The sequence below is a fragment of the Cheilinus undulatus genome, linkage group 5, assembly GCF_018320785.1.
Source record: "Cheilinus undulatus linkage group 5, ASM1832078v1, whole genome shotgun sequence".
Taxonomy (NCBI): domain Eukaryota; kingdom Metazoa; phylum Chordata; class Actinopteri; order Labriformes; family Labridae; genus Cheilinus; species Cheilinus undulatus.
In genome coordinates, this window is record NC_054869.1 from 38,838,855 (window position 1) to 38,860,058 (window position 21,204).

General features: G+C 39.6%; 1 protein-coding gene across 1 annotated transcript; it reads left to right on the plus strand.

Moving 5' to 3' along the window:
• Positions 1-5,233: 5,233 nt before the first annotated feature.
• On the plus strand, positions 5,234-20,663 carry znf366 (zinc finger protein 366). Its single transcript, XM_041786455.1, has 7 exons — positions 5,234-5,404; positions 11,027-12,062; positions 12,139-12,306; positions 13,904-14,054; positions 14,423-14,614; positions 18,719-18,893; positions 18,982-20,663. Exons 2-7 carry the CDS (start codon positions 11,032-11,034, stop codon positions 19,638-19,640), a joined length of 2,376 nt encoding a protein of 791 aa, XP_041642389.1. The 5' UTR covers positions 5,234-5,404; positions 11,027-11,031; the 3' UTR covers positions 19,641-20,663.
• The last annotated feature ends 541 nt before the right edge of the window (positions 20,664-21,204 follow it).

Here is a 21,204-nt window from a genome sequence, read left to right on the forward strand (position 1 = left end):
ATATTCTCATTTAAAGTTTTTTTTTTCCAGGGCATAAAGGCAGGTCAAAGTAAAAAGAAGCTTGTAAATGGCACAAGAGCAAGTCCATTGCTAAACCTGGGCCTTCAAAGCCGCCATCATGGCTTGGAAATGTTGCTCAGTTTGTTGACAGGTGGATGCTTGTACACAAAAACACTGATGCCAAAAATATGCACACACCTACGAATGTTCCTTTTCTCATCATTAAGTTGTTAATTTCTGGCAGGAACTGACACACACATTGTCAAGGTCGTAGGTTGATTGGTGTTATGAGCTAATTAACTCGGTTAATGATCCTCCACAACCCATGAAAGAGGGTCTCACTGTTTCAATGATATGAGCTCAATTACTGCAGCCCCTGACGCACTAACTGCCACCTCATCTCAATTAAAAACACGCTGATCACGGTGAAACTTGTCTGCCACAAAAGAAAGGAGTTGGACATTGAAACGTGGCCTGCTTTATTTAGCCTACATCATAAAACTTAAATTCCTGATATCAATGAATTAATAAATCTTTATTTATAGCAGCAATGTGTAACAAAGCTTATCTCAACACACTACAAAGAGGGCAGGTAAAGCCCACACTCTCTCAAACTGATGAACTTTCTTTTTTATTAGGGAGGCCCTACTGTGGCTTTAATTTATGCAGGAGTATGATCTGGAGTATGTGCACTCAGATCCAACATAGAATATCATTATTACCCTGACTATTATCACTTAACATATCTAATTAAACAATTAACACTACAGTATCCTACAGATGTTTTATCCCTGTGTACATACAGTCATGTGCATAAGTTTTGGGTATGAAGGGCGCTAAGGATTCATCACAGAGCCTGATTAGCCACAACCCAGGGCTTGAGAGTTGGGTTGGGTGACCAGAGTCGAGTTGGACACATGTTGACACACGTGTGTCACTCTGCAGTCAAGGCCAAGCTCAATGGCATCTCTTTTGTCCAGGCCTTTTCATCCTGGGAATACAACCGTCGGTGGCTTTCAGGCCCTTGGAACAACCACAACATGACCAGGAGCTCATGGCAATCCTGTCCGGACAGTACCATGGGCCAGGGCTTCCCAAACTTTTCAGCCCGTGATTGAGGACCCTCATCATCCCTTGAGGAGGATGAATCGCACAATATTGCACAAAGCATTATGTACAAAACTTGAATTTTAAGTAGTTTTTGTAAATTTACTTGCATTAAAGCACAGATATCACTTAATAACTACATTTTGATTTTAATTTGAACTATTTTACAATATTCTAGAAAATAATAGATAAAATTGATGATTTTCAACCACATGAAAAATCTCTTTGTTTTATGGAAAGCATCTCGCGACTCCCACTTTGGGAACTACTGCCATGGGCTATGTTTTCCGGCCACATCCACCCCTTAGGCTACTTTCACTGCATGCCTTAATGCTCAATTCTGATCTTTTCTCAGATCAGATTTTTTGTTTGCCTGTTCACACTGCAGTCAACTTCCAAAAGATCAGATACAAATCTGTTTCAGAACCACATACAAAAGTGGTCTGAATCTGATTTTAAAAGGTCAGATTCAATGTGACTTGCGCTGTTCACAATGTCAGAAAAAAAATCTGATACCAGTCACATGTGAGCAAAAAAATCAGATTCAGGTCACTTTTAACTGCAGTGTGAACGTAGCCTTAGTCTGCCCTAAAGGTGAGGATTTTTTTTTCAACAGATTATTTTCCTATGCCCCTGGTGATATGCAAGGACATCCAGAGCACGACTGTGGTTGTGTCAATTCTCCTTCCAGTCTGATGGTGCTGTCAGAAGGCTTACTCGCCTTAATTCAGCCTCAATTTTTGGCCCAAACATGCCTGAAAGTTCTGCACAGTTCTGTATATACAGTATATCATAATGCATTGGACATGCACTGTGCTGTTACTTTAAGACTTAGCTTCATTTTTATGGACTTCAAAAGAGGATGTCAGAATTCACAACTTTTAGTGCTAACAAAAGCAAATGTGCAATGCAAAGACAGTAACAATCTGGTGCAACAAAGCTCAAAACATCGATTAAATTACATGTCTCCCCTGTAATAAAGCATATAACCAATTAAAGTTTAACATTTTCAGGTGGCCAATCAGAGTTCTATAGTGGCGATGGCCACCCCTGGCAACCCTTGGATACACTCGTGAGTTTTCCTTAAGATAAATGTTCATTGATTACATGAAATGTCCTTTATAAATAAAATTAGATGTAGGAACATAACAATAAGAGAATGAATGGGTGTGGCACTCTGAATGATCTTTAGCAGCATGGAGTGGCCTAAAAATGTGAGTTACTGCGTACAGCAGTGCTGCTGCTGCTTCAACAGAAGAGATAAGCAAACAGTCCAAAAAGAAAGAGGCTGACACAGAATGTGGGGCTTTTCAACAATGTTATTCCAGGAATTGTACAATTTGGCATAAAAACAGCAAATAATTTAAGTCAAATATATGCACACATCAATCGTAGGTTAAAACAATGCTAAATCTGGCTGACATAATAAAAGATAAAATGGAATTCAGTGTTTAATGAGCTGAGCCAAATTCAGATCCCTTGAAAGAGTTGAAATTTCTACCAATAATGAAGGCATGCAGCTCTCTGTGTGGTGGAAACTCCACTGACAGGACAATAAAGGACACTGTTGCCTCCTAGTGGCTATGTTGATACATTTAAGTATGGTATTCTTGACTGCCAATTACTGTTTCCATCCATCTATCACAAATTCAAACCTCAACATGTAAAAGATGTTATATATCTCATCAAAATGATTCATGACCCTTATTTCAATACATATTCAACCAACAAAACCAGATCAAAACATATTTCAAGATATTAAAAGCAATAAAACAAGGTCTGAAATTCTTGAAATTTTCTGAAGGAATGTAAATGAAATCTTATTTTAAGTAACGGTTCTGAACACTTATCTTGAAGAAGACTTATTTGAGCTGATTTGATTTAAAAGTCTTTTTCAGGGAGCATACATTGGTCTTTTTTTTGTAGAGTGAAAATAAACTTTGCACATGCAATTTCAGGTGGTGCTTCTTGGGAGTGTTAAGGGTGTGTGTGTGTGTGTGTGTGGGGGTGTGTGTGTGTGTGTGTGGGGGGGGGGGGGGTTCATTTGTTTTTTGAAAGAATAAATAATCCACTAGGCTGCAATGTCGTGCTTTTGTCTCACCTCCACACAGGATCTGGAGCTCAGCCAGAGTGACCATCAGGTTCCTGGTCACCTCTCTTACTGTACTAAGGTCCTTCTCCCCTGATTGCTCAGGCTACCAGCTCTTTGAAGAGTCACTGGGAGTGTTCAGTTATTTCACTTTAAATGTAGGACCATGTTTTTTAGTTCTGGTGCCCTACTGCATACAGCAGATGCCCTTTTAAAAGATCATTTTCACCCCTGCCCCACAAACAAGCAGTCCCACAAACATCTAGATGATGTTTCTTTCATCAAACAAAAATGTGTAAAACCTGGGCTGTGGCTCTCCTCGGTGCACACAAAAGCTTGCTTGGGGTTTGCAAATAAAGCACCTGAAGGACTCTTGAACTGTGAGGAAAGAGACTCTCTATGTGATGAAACATGATTGAACTGTTTGGCCTCAATTCTAAACATTATGTCTGGAGGAAACCAGGCATCACTCGCTTCCTGCCCAACACCATCCCAGCACGAGATCGGCAGCATCATGCTGTGGGGGTGTTTTTCAGCAGCAGGGACTGGGAGACTGGTCAGGGTTGGGGGTGAAGCTTAATGGAACAAATTACAGAGATACCTTCAAGGAAAACCTGTTCTGCAGTGCTCAGAACCTCAGACAGGGTCGAAGGTTCATCTTCCAATAAGACGATGAACCTAAGCACACAGCCAAGACAACACAGAAGTAGCTTAGGGTGCATCCAGGTGTGCAAAGCTTGTTGCATCATAATCAAAAAGACTTGAGGTGGTAATATTTGCCGTTAAAGGTGCTTGAACTGAGTAAGTGATCTTAATACTTATGTCAATGTGATATTAACGTTTTTTTCTTTAAAAAAATGCAAAAAATCTGTTTATACTTTGTCATTGTGGGCTACTGGGTGTAAACTAATGAGGGAAAAAAGAATTTCAATGATTGTAGCATCAGGCTGCAATATAACAAAACTGAAAAAAGTGAAGGGGGTCTGAATGGTTTCTGAACACACTGTATGTATCACATATTGTCCACTGAGAGGGCAGTCAAGAGGGCACTTTATCTAATCCATGGCAATATACCATGTTCTGTTCACTGACGGGGCACCGATGATGGTATTTAAAGACATCACTCTTCAAAAAGCTTAAGGAGCAGAAATGGGCTTGCCTCATGCACAGATATTGCTGCTAAGTAAAAGAAACTGAGGCCCTATTTTTGCTTTTAACATCATGAGCAGGATGTTGATCTGTTCTTCTCAAGTGGGTTTGGCTTTAACTAGATTCCACATGATTTGTTTGACTAGAAATAAAAAGAAAACACTTGCTATGATAAGATTTTTGCAGTGCATGCTTAGTAGAAGGCAAAATAGCAAGATAACTTGGTATGCAAACAAAAAATAATGACAAAACACTCAAAAATGATTTAAAACTCAATGAAACGGTTTCTTTATTGATTTCTCACAAGAATTGAACATTTTACCTCAGATACTCTGCAGGGGTACATTTTGTTGCTGGGTTTTACTGCAGCCTTGCATGATTTGTTCCAAACTTCTTTATGTTGTTGTGCACATGCTTGCATGATTTACACAAACATATTATCTGCTCAATCCTAGAAGGAAAACTTTTCCTTCCACACAGTCTGGAAATCTCTTATTTTCATGTATAGGCAGTAACAAATTCATTCGTTATAAAGGTAGAGTGTGTTTTTCTTTGCATGTCTTTTGTTTGGGAGGATTCGGAGGAACAGATGTGGTTCTAACAGAATGTGATCATCTTCCACTCCTACAGGAGCCTTCACAGCTGCTAAACATTCAAAGTGCATTGTTTTCATGTGCAACATCACATCTTTGCACTCCTGTGTTCCTCTAAAAGCTTTTCAAATCCCTATTTCATAGAGAAATGGAGATGTCTATCTAGTGTTTCCTTATTTTTCTGCAGGAAGGCACTAGGCTTGTTGACTTCCTCTCCCCTCCCTTCCTTCCTTCTCTCCGAAGGTACTCATCTGAAAAATGAGAACAAAGTGATTGTTCCTGTTCGCTTTCTTAAGTCACTTCAAATGCTATCCGCGGACGGGCGGCTCATTGTCAGGAGAGTTGCAGCACGAGCAGGAGGGAGAGAACGCAGGTACAACACCAGCAGCAGCAGCAGCAGCAATAAGAGCAGTAGCACTTCAACCACAGCATCACAGAAAACTCACTCTACTGCCACACTCAGCTGGTAAGTTCCTCTCACACTAACACATACTCTGCTTTGGCTGCAGCCTCACACTAACACACACTTACATGGCACTGACTGGCATGTGAGGAGGGGCTACGCTTTAATGGATTGTTTGGAATGCATGAATGGGGCAAAGTATGGGCTGGGGTCTCTGCAGAGCACCTTCAGAGGGAGACGTTTAGAGATTAGGGACATGTGCAGGAGAGACTTTTAAACTGAAGGAGACATAGATATTGATCACTTCAGCATGCAGCTTAAAATCCTGTGAAAATGTTGAATTATAATCTTTTGTATTCTGCATTATGTTTATGTTTCTGTATGTCACAAACATAAATTCACATCTATGACAAATGATTTTTTTTTCTGTTTATTTCCATTGATTACTATATTTTTAATGTGATATTCCCTGTTTTTAGGGAGTGTGTTGCACTGATTTTAAGCTTGCAAAATATCTTAGCAAAACAAATTGTTACTAATGATATTACAGGAATACATCTTAAAAGTTTCACTCTATAGTTTTGTTGATTCTGTCATATAAGATCATTGTTAACTGATTTCCAGAGTGGAAATACGGATGTTGCTACAACACATAAACAAAACAGGCAAGAAAATTAGAGAGTAAACAAACAGAATAAGACATGTGCAAATTACATAAAAAGTTAGGATGACATAATTAAAATTTGTACATGTTTTGTATTTTCATGCCTTATTTTGCACATTGTCGCACATCTGAATGCTCCTTACCTTCAAAAACTGTAGTGTTGATACTTTGGGAGCTGATTTGTACCCAAAGTGTAATTTTAACTCCATTCTGAATGAACTGATCTTCAGTTTTGGAGTTATTTGACAGTGTTGATCCAACAGTGTTTATACAGAGCCAAACGATCCAAGCTCTGCCCACTGCAATTTATAATCTGTGAGGATGAGAACCCTATCATACTCTTGGGCAGTGTTGAGATATGTTTTGAGATGTTTTTGTATGTGTTTAGTTGGGTGTGGATGTTCCCTGTTGTGCAGTGATCCCTGCTGGGGTTCTTCTGGTGGATTGTTTTTGTTTTTTGGTGAAAGACGCATTTGCACCATCAGTGAAGTTGTCGACTGAGTTAGAGTTAGCCTGTGACTTCAGATGACCATAAAGGATGCAGCACATTAGTATGCATTGCCTTGCAATGAGGCTGGCTCTCTGTTTTGTTCTTAAAAGTACTTCAAGTGAACTTTAAATCAAATACTTTTTACTTCCCCTTGAGTAGATTTATAGGCCAGTAATTTTACTATTACTCGAGTACATGTTAACCAGAGTTACTGTACTTTTACTTGAGTACAATAGTTGTGTAGCTTTTTCACCTCTGCAGAAACGTACCTCTTTAATATTATGGTATAGACATAGGCAGTTTTAGGTTAGGGTGGGCAAATGCCTGGGGCTGCATGCTCCAAAGGGCCTCAAGATAGGCTAGTTATTGTAAGTATCAATTTAATACAAGGTATACGACTAGAACTACTTTTATAGATGTGTGTTTTGAATGTAAATAAGGGACTAAGAGTGAATAAAACTGCTCTAAGATTGATCCATGATTATCCAAAAATGTCCCTAGGGAGGACCCCTGACCCCAACAGCAAGGTCAAAAAGCCCTGACGTTGATAGATCCCTGTAACAATACTGAAACAAGGATTATTGTGTGGTTACATGGCACAAAACTGATAAAAATGGATGATTTGGGGGAAAGAAGGGACATTGCAACAAAAGTGAGCACATAATTTTATTTGTGAGAGCTTCTGAGAGCTGATATTAGGGTATTTATATCTCACATTTGGGTATGTGTCGTAGTTTTCTCACTTTGCAACCTTAAAGAAATGCTTCATAATATATTATTTACTTGCTATCATGCTTTTAGCTACATGGGAAAGGGCCTCTTCTTGGTATTTGCCTTGAGCCTTGATCACTAAAGCCCCTTGTCATGCTGTGGATGTCCCAAGGACTCAGAAACTGCCTGGTGTAGTACCAGGTGTGAAAAGGCCTGCAGAGTGACACTTATTTCGACATGTGGAGCTTGACTCTGCCACCCATGTTCTTTTGTTTTAGAGCTAATTTGTTTCAAAAAAATTAAAAGACTAAGAAAAATTTTAATGGGTGTAAATAATACCAATTTGCAGCCAGTTTTTCAATTGTGCATCTAATTTGCATCCTCAGTTTATTGAGCTGCAGAGGCATGCAGAGTAAAAACGTTAAAGACAAACTTGGTCATGCTACAGCATTCGACTGATATGGATGTCAGCGGTTTTCTCATTGATAAGCACTGAACTATTTACAGGAAGACAATAAATATTCACAATACTGCAAAGCATGATTTAGATTTCATGCAGAAGTTAAACAGTTCCCCTCCATCTTTTCACATATCACCTTCATCTGCATCAGAATACACACAAACTGCAGTGAAGATGTTATCTACAGGTGTATGACATTTAAAAGTACAGATAATCACTTTTTTAATCAGACTCAGAATGCTTACAGAGGTAGAGTTTAAAACATGGTGGTGCTGTCTTTGGAGGTGAAAAGGAGAAGTTCGCCCTGGCTATCAGTGTTAAAAAAAAAAAAAAAGATGAACAGAGCAGAGAAAAAAAAAGACATGGAGAAGCGAAAAGAGTGCGGGAGGTAGAGGTGGACATTTCAGATAACTTCCTAATTTCAGGAGAGAAGATCTGTGAGAAAGGAAGAAGTGAAAAGTTTCAGGTTAAAAACAAAAACTGGGTGTCAACCACATAACGTATGTAGTACATTACTTTACATCAAACCTTTAGAGACGCAGGTTCAGATCATACAAAGGGTCAAAATATACGCAGAGAAAGTGGTTTTCCTCTGGTTGAAAGGTCTTGAAATTTGGTTTTGCAGGTCTAACAAATCAGAGAAAAAGATCAAGTAAATGAGAGGTTCTTGTGCTTCACTTGACTCTTACAATTTGAAGCTTCTTTAAGCTTTTTTATTTTCTGCAGTAAGATTAAAACAGTGATTGCTCTATGCCCTTTAACAAGCAGAGTGGCACCAGTAGCCTGGGGTTATATCCATACACCCCATGTACAGAGGTTGTTGTCCAGGTTCAAATCCATCCTATGACTACTATCATTTCCAGAACTCTGACACTGGCCACTGTCCAATCTTGAAAATATACATGTAAAAGCACAAATCACTTAAAAAAAATGAAGAAATGATTTCAAATATCAGCTTTAAACCCAAAGAGAGTCTTCACTCATCCTCATTATTCATCACATCATCCTAACTCATCCCTGACTGGAGTTTTCTTATGACCCTTTAAAGATGGCCGAACAATGAGTCAGGGATCAACAAGATCACAGCTGTGTCCTGTTGATGAAGAGGCTGTTTTGTATCAATTTGAAGATGGTGTGCCATGAGATTTTGAAGTCAATATAGTTATCACGAGCCATGATGGGACTCTGTATTACCATGAAGAAGAATTAAGCAGAGATAGATCCGTCTGCAATACTCACAATGCCACAGACCACCAATATTTCAGCCACAAGTGTGGGTTTGTCATTCTGTTATTTTGTATTCAAACACTCTTAGAAAAGTTCCCTCTGGAGCAAGAATGGTCATTAGCTGTAAACACACCTGGATGTGTAAAATTGGCGGAAATCTCCTTTAAAGCTCCTGTGAGGAGTTTCAGTTGGTTATGAAACAGACTAAATTTAGCACTGATCTCTCATCATGGGCTTTAAAGGCCAAAAAGGCCAGTGATATAACCACTGATTGTTTGTTTATAGGCATTTTGAAAGCCTGAAACAGTTGCTACTGCCAAGTTGGTAGGAGTCAGATAAAGTGTGTACTACAGAGATAGACTGTTTCAAACAACCTCTAAAGTCAAGATTGTCGTTAAGTGATGATGGTTAAAAGAAAGCAGGATGAGATTTCTTACATTCTAAAAGAGTATATCACATATTCAGGAACAAAGACATAAGAGCCGCTGCCTCTTGCACACGGGGAACCAAAGTTGGCAAAAATCAAAGTTCCCCACAGTGGTTAAAGGTACAAGGTGTAAAATTAGGAATGTAGGTAAAATCAAAATGAAACCAAAAACTTTTGTGTAGTTTACAGCAGTGTCAACAACAACAAAACAATCTTAAGCCTCTTTGCATCCCAAATGTGGCAAGAAGGTTTCAAAGTTTATGGAGAAAGGGGAGCGGACATGGATTAAAAACCTCCATCTACAGCCTTGATAGTTCATTTCCACAGAGTAGTCCTGTTTGTTTCAGTACAGTTCAGCATGGTAAATGCTGATCATGCTTGTGGTTCAACAGCCGATGTCCATTCAGCATCACTTGTGATGGGATATCATTGCCTTTATTAAAGATCCAGATCATTTAGCTCAGCTCAGTTAAAAGAGGCTATCTTTTGAGCCCTTTATGGCCCTGTTGTACTAGTTTGGCTTTTTAAACATGCTTAAAAAAGACAAAAATGTAAGAAATAAAACTAGTTCTCAAACAAGAGCCAGTTGCCGTGGTTCACATTGAGGAGCTGGCTTGTACATCCAATATATTAATGAGTGACACATCACTATATGGTCACTTACCCCAATGTTTATCTGCTTGTTAGTTTATCAGGGTTTCCATTAAAAGCATGTTTATGGGGAGAAAAGCTGTTAAAGAGGCACAGTTTGCACCTTAGCCTAGTGCAAGACTCTTGTTTCCCTTCATTTATTTATTTCAAAGAAAAACACGCAATAACAAGATCAGTGTAAACTGTGGTAAATAAAGTGGACGGTTTAAAGTGAATGTTACAAAGTGCTATTTCATGAGCAACAAGTAGTTTTCACACGTGTTACAGACACAGGCAAACCACAAGTATAAAAAGGGAGCTTAGAGCTATAACAGCAGATATAAAAAAAATAAATAAAACATTCTAGTTGACTTTGTTCTCTCTCGCTGCCTGGTGGACCAAGACAATGAGAAAATGCTGCATAAAAGGGTAAACTGACATGTATATGCATTGTGTAGGAGATCTGAAGGGCTCAGTAATATGTGACATTGATTGCCATGTAACTCAGCAACTCTGTGGGAAAAATCACTGAGAAGTGTAGGGATTATCCCAGATGTATATTTCTGATGATAACTACGGCATCCAGGTCCATCCAGGGCTTTATCATACTAACTTTCCTCCATTCCCATTGAGTCCCATCACGTTTTTCTTGCCCATCTGAGATTCCTATGCCAATGGGAACAGGTGACTGCAAACCATTTATTAGAGGAATCTAACTGATGACTGATGTAGATTGCAACACTAATTTCTGATGGTAACAACATTTTAAATACTGCATAACTGTTAAAATGTCATTTTGTGGTAGCATACAAACATTGCAGTCCAAGATGGCAGAGTACTCAGAGACGAACTACCGTTATTCGGATAAAGGCTTCTACTAAATTATCAATATCAATATCAACAAACACTAATGTAAACATACTTTTAAATATTTGTTTCATTTTTACTCGGTTTGTCCTTGTAAATGACACCAAACATTACACACTGTACCTTTAAGGAAATACGTGAATAAATCTTCCACCACTGCATCTGCAGATATCTAACCAACTTTCTCTTTTTCACTTTCTTTTTTTCAGAGAAGATGGAAACGGACAGAATGAGTTTCCCCCCAATAAGAAGTCCTCCTCTCAGAGACGAGCTGAGACAAACATCCAGTTTCTATCTGGGCCCTCCTCCGCTCTACATCAAACCCTCGAAATTCTCCCCTCACAGATACCCCGGGATCTCACCCACCAGAGACACGTACAGCGCGTTCAGCCCTCCTTCTTTCTTTTCAATGCTTGGCCCCGGTTTTACCCAAAAGGAAGGGTCTCAAAAACGTAAAAGAACTCCTTTCAAAATGGACGACCAGGGAGGTGAATCCCCAGAGAGGGGTGACGAGGAGGAGGAGGAGGAGGAGGAGGAGGACAGCCGGAGTCGGAAGACAGTGGAGTTATCCCACAGTCCTTTCTCCCTCCCACCTCCTCACGTTTCCTCCTCATCTCCAAAACTTGTCCCTGGTATGATCGAGCTGAACAGACTGCAGCTCCATCACAGATCCCCAGGCATGAATCTACCTGTTCAGGTGAAACAAGAACCTCTTAGCCCCTCTCCAGTTTGGCCTCCCTCTCCTCTCCTCCTCCACCCTCCATACTTCCCATCCCTCCACCACAGCCTCCTTCCCTACCCTTTCTTCATGCCCGGCCCTGTTATGCACCTCTCTCCTGGTTCTTTCTACCCAAGAGAGGACCTCCGCGCCAGGCATCGCAGCCGAGAAGTGCCTCCTCGTAGCGGGATGACCAGCACAGAAAAGCTTGGCCTGAATGTCCACGTGGATGACAGCTACTACGTCGATGTGGGCGGAGACCAGAAGAGGTGGAAGTGTCGCATGTGTGAGAAGTCCTACACATCCAAATACAACCTGGTCACACATATCCTGGGACACAACGGCATCAAACCGCATGGTTGCCACCTATGTGGGAAGCTTTTTAAGCAGCTGAGCCACCTGCACACGCACCTGCTCACACACCAAGGCATGAGGCCGCACAAATGCCAGGTGTGCCACAAGGCTTTCACCCAGACCAGCCACCTAAAGAGACACATGATGCAGCACAGCGATGTGAAGCCATACAGGTAGAGTGGGTTCTAAGTGCTTCATATTTTCACCTTTTTATTCTCACATTGAACATATTTTATCCCCCCCTTTCAGCTGCAGTGTGTGCGGCAGAGGTTTTGCGTACCCCAGTGAGCTCAGGGCCCATGAGCTGAAGCATGAGAAAGGTCAGGAGAACGTTTGTGTGGAGTGTGGTCTGGATTTCCCCACATTGGCCCAGCTAAAGAGACACCTGACGGTCCATCGCGGCCCCACCCTGTACCGGTGAGCTCAAAGATTATTCTTCTTTTGCTTATCTGTCTTATCAAAGCAACAATCTAACACACTGGAAAGCATTTCAATTTTTTTGTTGTAGAGACTAGGACGAGAAGATTGGTACCACTCACTGACCTGACATACCAGATAGACTGTTTCAGATATCCGTGGCATGGAATACACAGTATTTCACATCCATCTGCAACACCCCATAGATGGTGGTGGTTAAGGGTGGAACCATTAAAAAACCCCTAATGAAACAAAACCAACATTATCATGTCTTTTACATTTATTTTGGGCCAATCAGAGCAACAGGACATATGAAATAAAAGGCCTGTGCCACCCCTGGAGTAAACAAAACTCAACAGGCCACTGTTATCTTTGTTTACTATCAGTGGGGCCAGTTGGTAAATAAAACTCTAGCCGAAGCCAGTCAGGACAAGAGCTAAAAACATAATTACCATCAAGAAAGGCTTTCAGTGCAGCTCTTTGCATGCTTTAAATAAAGAAATATTGCCCAGTTCTGATAAAACTGATGCTATAACTGCATCCAGGCTAATCTGTTCACAGACTGCAGTTGCTTCCACTAAATCAATTGAAGGTACCGCTCAGTCTCCTCCTCAAGCAGTTCAGCTTTGCAAAATGGTTCAGACTGATGACAGACACGGGATCTGGCCAATCCATCTGCTTTGCAAGGTTTATCTCTCATGCTTGCACACTAAATGTGAAGCCTGATGACCTAGTTAGCTAACAGCTAGCCTGGCTTGCAGTCACCATAGACTGAATAAAAAACATAAATGTACACTGAGATATGGCACATTTTAGTTTTTGAAGTGGAGTTAGGCTGAATCCCAATTCTCCCCTTAACCCTCAATCTTACCCTCAAGCTCAACCCTCAGTCTTAACTTGCCCCTCAAAACCAAGTGTGGGCCATCTCATGACTTAGAAATGGGACACCCCTTAATAGCAGTTATGATTTCAGAGGGCAGTTATGTGCCAAAACCGCATAGTCTGTCTATTCAGAGCAAGAAGAAGAAAAACGAGACGGCACGGTCACCGGCTTACGATCGAAAAATAAAAGTAAATGTTACGCTACAAAAAGGCAAATAATCCTTAAAATAACATTAAACTAAGATATTGGAGTAGTTTTCGAAATTTTTAGATCTCTATTAACAAAGAAATACTTACATTTGTAGCTTGATTTCTTGATAATCTTTCTTATATCATTCAAAATGATAGCTTTAAAATGGTTAAAGAAAATAAAATAGAAGAAGAGAAGAAGGAAATTTAACCATCTGCAAACATTTAAATGTCTTAGTTTACATGAGCGTAAAGGAGCAGGAAGAAGTATAAGAAAAACTTCAGTAAAACACATTAAAACAAACTTCACTGATCAAATTAAGTCATGTCAGAATGCTTCAAAGACCCCCACTCAAGTGTTAAACATTTTCAGCTTAGAGGTGCCAGTCGATTACACTTCCAGACAGACTTGGGTGTTTCCAATATTCTCATTCAATTAAAGCTCATTTCTCTTCTATCATCTCAGTACTCTATGTCTCCTCTCTGTCTGAGATATTATATTATTGTACACCTGTTGTTCCTGCAGGTGCACAGAGTGCCAGAAGACTTTCCAGTACCCGAGCCAGCTTCAGAACCACATGATGAAACATAAAGACATCAGGCCGTACATCTGCAGCGAGTGTGGGATGGAGTTCATCCAGTCGCACCACCTGAAACAGCACACGCTCACGCATAAAGTAGGTTCCCTGAGAGATTTTTGAAAAGCATTGTGATAGTGTTTTGTGGAGATTTGAAACATTTTGGAAAGTGAATAAGGATTCAAGACAAAAGCCTTACAGGTTGTTTTGGCAGATTTCTCAAAGTAATTTAATTACTGTCCTCTGTTAGATTGTCTTAAGTGTTTGTGTTTCTGTGGCTCCACCATTCAATTAATTATATTCTAAATGTCTTTACACACATTGCCTGGAAAAAATTTTAGACTAAACAAAAAAAGGGTAGTGAGGTAAAGACAAGTGGCAGAATAAGCTGACTTTGAAGCAGAAGAATGACTCCTCTGTTGATCACATTTTTCACACCTCTACTTCTTCATTCTGTCGTTCCTCAGGGGGTGAAGGAGCACAAGTGTCGCATCTGTGGGCGTGAGTTCACCCTGTTGGCCAACATGAAACGCCATGTCCTCATCCACACCAACATACGGGCCTACCAGTGCCACATGTGCTTCAAGAGCTTCGTCCAAAAACAGACTCTCAAGGCTCACATGATTGTCCACTCAGACATCAAGCCATATAAATGCAAGGTTGGTTCAAGATAATGTCAGAGATTTGGCACTTTACTTTGTGATGTGGCTTTTACTCTCTCGTGGCTGGAGAAAAGTTCAACTGTGATAAAATGTGCAGAATAAAAAGAAGTGACGGACAACCATGTCCTCTGGAAAATTGCAGAAAACGAATTTAGGTGAAGTTTTTACAGAGGAACAAAGACAAAGAGCATTTAGTTTATGTTTGTGTGTAACCTGAGTGCAGATGTTTTCAATTAAAAGATGATTAAAGGATCTATGTGCACCATCCAAAGGACATTTAAAATACATCATTTGCCACCACTAAATCAACATTTATGGCATCTATAGCCACCAAAGAAATGATATTTAAAATGTGTCTGTTACTACACGGCTGAAAATCCCCTAAAAGATGTCTTTGCTATAACTGACAAGATTTTAAATTACATTTAACCATTAACCAGTATTTGACCATTATTGATATTTAACTAACCATTAGTTAACCATTAACAAATAAGTTACTAACTACTACTTAACCATTAGTTGACCATTGCCCAATGAATGGATATGGTACACTCATTTTCAATAGTTTGCAGGTGATGAAGGTATAACTAACTAGTTAGCATTGACCAATTAGTTACTAACAAGTTTACCATTAGAGGCATGTAAAATAACTACATGTTGACCATACCGAGTGTATAACTCACTACAGGTTAACATTAATGATTGAATAACTGACTACTTGTAAACATTACTAATGTATTACTGACTACTAGTTAACCTTTAGTTAACCAAACCTCAACAAATCGACTTGGTACAAAAATTTTGAGTAGTTAGTAGATAACAAATGTTTAACTTACTACTAGTTAACCATTAACAAATGAGCAACTGACTACTAGTTAACATTAAGTTGATGTAGCTTAATGAATGTGGCTCCCGTGAGCCTCCTCTCAGCTGGCAGAAGAAAGGAGGGTCCGGACAGGAGGGTGGAACCGAACCTGGGGGCGGTGCCAACTCCCCACATGACATCATGAGGGGAGAACCTGAGAACGGCTTGTTTCAGCACACATTTTCTGAAAGGGGGACAAAGAGAGGGGGTGGGGAGGGATGGATTCTTATGATTCTTGGGGGGATTGTGGACAGGCCAAGGGCACATATTTTTCCTAGAAAAGCCTGACAAAGTGTATTTTGCACAATATTTGACCTTTAATGTTACCAAGTAGATACAACCCTTAATAGTTAACTAGTAGTTAGTTGCTAATTTGTTAATGGTTAACTATTAGTTAATTATACATGCCTAAAAGCAACTCAAAATTTGTGTCCATTATGTGTTTGTAGGTAATGGTTAACTAATAGTTAACTCGTAGATACTTACTCATTCATTCATGTTAACAAGTAGTTTGTTCCACATTCCTTAACAGTTAACTAGTAGTTATTAATTTGTTAGTGGTTAACTATTAGTTAGTTATTCATTAGTTACCTACAAACAATTTGTGTACCTTATCTGTTTGTTAAGTAGTAGTTAACTAATTGTTAACTCATGGTAAGTTTTACATTCTTTAATGATTAACAAGTACTTGGTGACTCATTCTTGAATAATAACTAGTAAGTACTTATTAACTTTTCCAAATTTTTGTAGCTTATTTGTTTGTTACATAGTGGTTCATAATGGTTTACTGGTAGTTTCTCTTTCGTTACCAACTAACGATGCATAATTAGTATACCTTATTGTGAAGTGTTTGTTATCATTTCTACTAGATGTTATTGGAACATCTGTATCTGCCAGATGATTCATCATGCTTTCACAAACATTAACAGGGTTTTCCAGTTAGATATATAACAACTACAACAACTAAATTATTGAGCAGTGCATCAAAGTCACCACCAACAAAAAATAAAGTACTTTATAACTTTATATTTGTATTGGTTGAGAAGCGGTTCCTCAGTTTAAGTCTTTTTCAAATCAAATTGAACTTACTGGAATGTCCCATTAAAATTAAATTAGAAAATAGGGGAGGAAGATGGTCAACAGAAAAACAATCCCCTAACTTAACATGGCAGATATTTTAACCAAAACAAAGAAGGTTCTCTTACTGTTGCTTGTAGTATCAGTTCCTATAAATATCCAACCATAACCATAACATGCGCCATATCACAACTATAAATGGAGGTATTTTCAATGCTTACTCTGTATGGTTTTGGAAGGAAGTGAAAATGTCATTGTCCTTTATTACTAAGGCTTATCAGGCTGATTATGTTACCTTTGAACTGTGCCAGGTGAGCTGAATCCAGTGTGCAATATAAATTAAGAATATACACACCTCTGCATGCACCACTACACCACTGAATGCATGTATGCGTTGCATGTAGAAATAACCATGGAAGAAGATAAAAGATGGATGAGGGAATAGTGAGAACATCATGGGGTTCTTGAAGTCAAACATAATACATGCAATCAACAGGTGATTTTGTATCGCTTAGAAAAGTTCAGAGAAAGATGCAGGAATGAACTGGTTAGACATGCTAAGCTAATCTAAACATCTGTTGGTCCAAGGTTACTTTTTTGAGATGCAGCTGAGTGTACAACTGGGTGAAGTTTTGTTTGTTTGTTGGTTTGTCTTTACCTTTATTTGCTTTTGACTTAAAATAACAGGAAACATAGGGAAATATTTGCACCAAATTGCAAAGTATTTGGATCAAACCTGAGGTTGTCATGGGATTGCTTCTGTATTTGGGACCCTGGTTCCACCAGTTGAGCCAAACAAGTGCTGTGGAAAAAGATATTTTGTCATGTATGCCAAACTATTTCTTTAATTGTAAGGTGTTTTGTTAAAGACTCCAAAACTCCAGGTGCTACCTGTGTATATATATATATATACATAAAAGGATAAAGGTGTCACATTCATGGTAGCCACATTTTCCTGGAGCGTCTGTTTTGACCTTGGTGTTTGGTGTGAGGACTCAGACGATGACCAGATAGCAAAGTGACTTTTTGGCAGAAGGACCCTCCTCATCCATAGGAAGGATATCGCCGCACAAACTGCCTCTCTAACAATGGCCCGCCGGCCTCCCCGGAGAACAGGGCCCTCAAATAGATTTCATCTCGCTTTCTCTGCTGCTGGAGGGAGCTTCCTGTTTTCTCACGGTCCTCTTGGACAGTTTACAGTCCCTCTCTCCTCCTGAAGGAAAGGACCACCCTAATAAAAAAGAATGCAGAGGAAGGACAGCGCAGGAGTAGCCCTTCCCTGTTCTCCTCCTGGCTCTGTCTCCATGTTGCTTCCTTTCTCTCTCTGTTTTTCTTGTGTGTGTGCATGTGTCAGGGAGAAGGGGGGGGGCGGACAAAGAGAAAAAGAGGAAAACAAGGATAGAAGGAGGGAGAAAGGGCGTGTGTCTATGTATATCTCAATGCCTGCACATTCATTCATGATTACATATCTCTACAGCTTCACTGCATTCTCTGAATAAGTCATTTACTAAAGGAGTTTCTGGAAGTCAAACAAAAATAATAGAGGTGTATTGTTTCTGTCTATTGTTTCTCTTTCCTCAAATAGTTTTTACTGCAGCCAAGTGGAGAGTAAAATAAATTTACCCAATGTTTGCATGGAAGTTTAGCCTTAATCACCAATTCTACTGTTTCTTACTCAACTTCACTGAATTTACAAAGTAAACAATGCAGTTTGTACTCACTCGACTAGATGACAGCCAGAGGCACTCTTTACCTTTAAAGTTGAGCTTTCATTCACAACACATAGAATCAGAACCTGAAAAAGGACAATTTAAATGTGGCTTGGCAATGTCTTACTGAAATAAGCAGGGACGTCCCTGAAAAAGACATCTAGACGTAAGCATATGTTTCATAGCAGCTGTTAACCCTGCGCTGGGATTTTATGTGGTCTTCCACTTTGTGGCTGAGTTGCTGTTGTTCCTAAATGCTTCCACTTTCTGTCAATTTTTTTTTTTTTTTTTTAGGAATTTGGGTTTTGGGTTTTTACAAAATAGTGCAGAAAAGCATCTCTGCTTCTGTATGGCACATGCAACAGGCAGCAGGTTTGAGGTTTTGAAATTGTTTCTCATTTGGTTCCTGACAACCTAACCTGTCGTATAAATGTCTGTCTTGTCTTGTAGCTTTGTGGGAAAGAGTTCAACAGGATGCACAACCTGATGGGCCACATGCATCTCCACTCAGACAGCAAACCCTTCAAATGCCTCTACTGCCCGAGCAAATTCACCCTGAAGGGAAACCTCACCAGGCACATGAAGGTCAAACACGGCGTCATGGACCGAGGGCTGGATGAAAGATGTAAGACTGCACTCATTATTACTCATGCATATTCACGCATTTTTGTTGCAAAAGTTGCTTGTTGTCATTGTTACTTCTCTGACTTCAGTGTTTAGGCAAAGAGGACGATACTGCCTGTCCTCTCCAATGGGCCTCCTCACGCGCTTCAGCCAAGAGGAACCATTTGATCTTTCCCAGAAGCCCCCGGGTCTACCCGGCCTCCGACTCTCGCAGTCTGATGGTGAGAGTGTCCCCGGAAGCTCGTGTCAGGAGGAGGATGAGGAGAGTCTGTACAGGAGGAGCCCGTACAGCCCTGAAGTGGACCAACACGAGCCTGCAGGAGAGGAGCAGTACCCTCCTGAGCTGGAGGAGAGAGGACGGGGTTCTCCAGCTGAGCTACAACCAGAGGAAAAGAGACAAAAGTATCAGGATGGGTTAGAAGAAGAAACGTATGAGAGGGGGGCAGAGGCAGAAGGGCAGCCTGGCGCGCTAAGAAGTGAACAGGAGCATCTCCTAGAGCAAGAGGAGACAGATTATGAGTCTGATTCAGAGTTAGGAGAGGATCATGAGACAGGCTTGTATGATTCTGACTCTGATTCAGAGCTAAATGATCAGCCAGAGTCAGACCAGGATGAGCAAAGTGAAAAGCAGAGTCACAACATTAGTGGCAAGACGAGACATGAGGCAGAGTGGAATAAAGCAAGATCAGAGACAGGTGAATTCATGGGAGCAAAATTTGGGCAGGATGGAGAGGAAGAAGTCAAATAATATGAGAAATCAGAGGATAAGAAAGAGAAAGTATTCATTTCTAAATAGACCTGATACTAAGGAAGTGCTGTGTTAGCTTTACACAGTATTATGAAAGAGAAACATATCATTTTGTAAGTAAAGCAAAAAATGAATGTTACTGACATACAAAGCTGTGAAGCATCCTGCATGTAAAGGATGTAATATTGATAATTACTGACCTGTCAATATGCAATGGGTGTAGATTTTTCTTTAGTCCTTTATTGTCAGGGAAGACAGTTAATGAAGTCAGAAACAGGGATGAGAGAGTGGTGAAGACATGAAGCAAAGTGCCAAGGGTCAGAATTGATCTCAAGCTGCCCGCTTTCAGGACCACAGCCTCCGTATCCCAGGGTGTTACTTTTTTATAAATAAGATAACAATGATGATGATTAAAAAAATAGATAAAAACATTTTTAATGTTAACAGTTTTCCTTCCAGATAATTTTGTGATATTGGAAACAAATGTAGTGAATATTTTCCTATTTTGTGTAAATGCAATACAAACAAAAGTGTGTCTTTGCTTGCTCCTCTGTAAAGGCTTCAACATGATTTTCTTTTTTTGTTTGTTGGTGGGGTTTTGTACTTGAAGTAAGGATTTGGTCAAATGCTGTATTTGCAAAATGTAAAATATTGGATGTATTAAGTGTAATTTTTAAATAAGATTTTGTTTTACTTCTTTATTCAGGGTTGGATCCAGCGAGGCCATATTTAAAATCTGACCTGCCACCTCAAAACCCTTAATGATGACTGGTTAATTGTCCCGTTAGGGAAAGGACTAACTGTATGCTAACATCTATCTGGTCTGTGATGCAACAGGCTGTAGCTTTCTTTGCATCTTAATATGACAGGTTTCCCTTTGTTTGCTCTTTTATTGTGACTGTGGATATACATCCTCTTTTTTTACTTTTAAGAATAAAGTTTAGATGATTTACAAGCTGCCCCTCTGTTGTGTTGCTTTTGAAAATCAACAAATATACAGAAATATTACATATTTTACATACTTTGTTGTAGTAATCTTAGTAAATTAGACACAGTTAGTGAAGGTATACAGTACTTCTCTCTTTTGTGGCTACAGAAGTGAAAGGAAATAGGGCATTTTCTTTCAGTAATGGATTACTTTTATGATAATGTAACTAATAACAGAATGCGTGATTTTTAAACTAACATGTTACAGTACTCGTTACAAAAAAAGTAATCTGAGTACTCCAATGGATTACCTTGTAACGCATTATGTCCAAAATTGCTTACTGGCCACTTTATTAGGTATACCCATTCACCTGCTGCATTACTGTTCATTGCTGTACACTCCTAGCAGACCACTCAGGTCCTCTGAACAGGGTCTCCTTGCCATCCCTTTCATTTGCTTGAACATGTAGGGTGATCATGCTTTTGAATTTGTGGCTCTGACAATTTGGAACTCTCTTCTACTGCATCCAGTAATGCATTTGAAAAGGAGCTTTATACACATCTTTTCAAGTTGGCTTTTAAACAGCTCATAGTTTAATTTCTACATTTACAATTCTTTTGTGTTGTGGTTTATTTT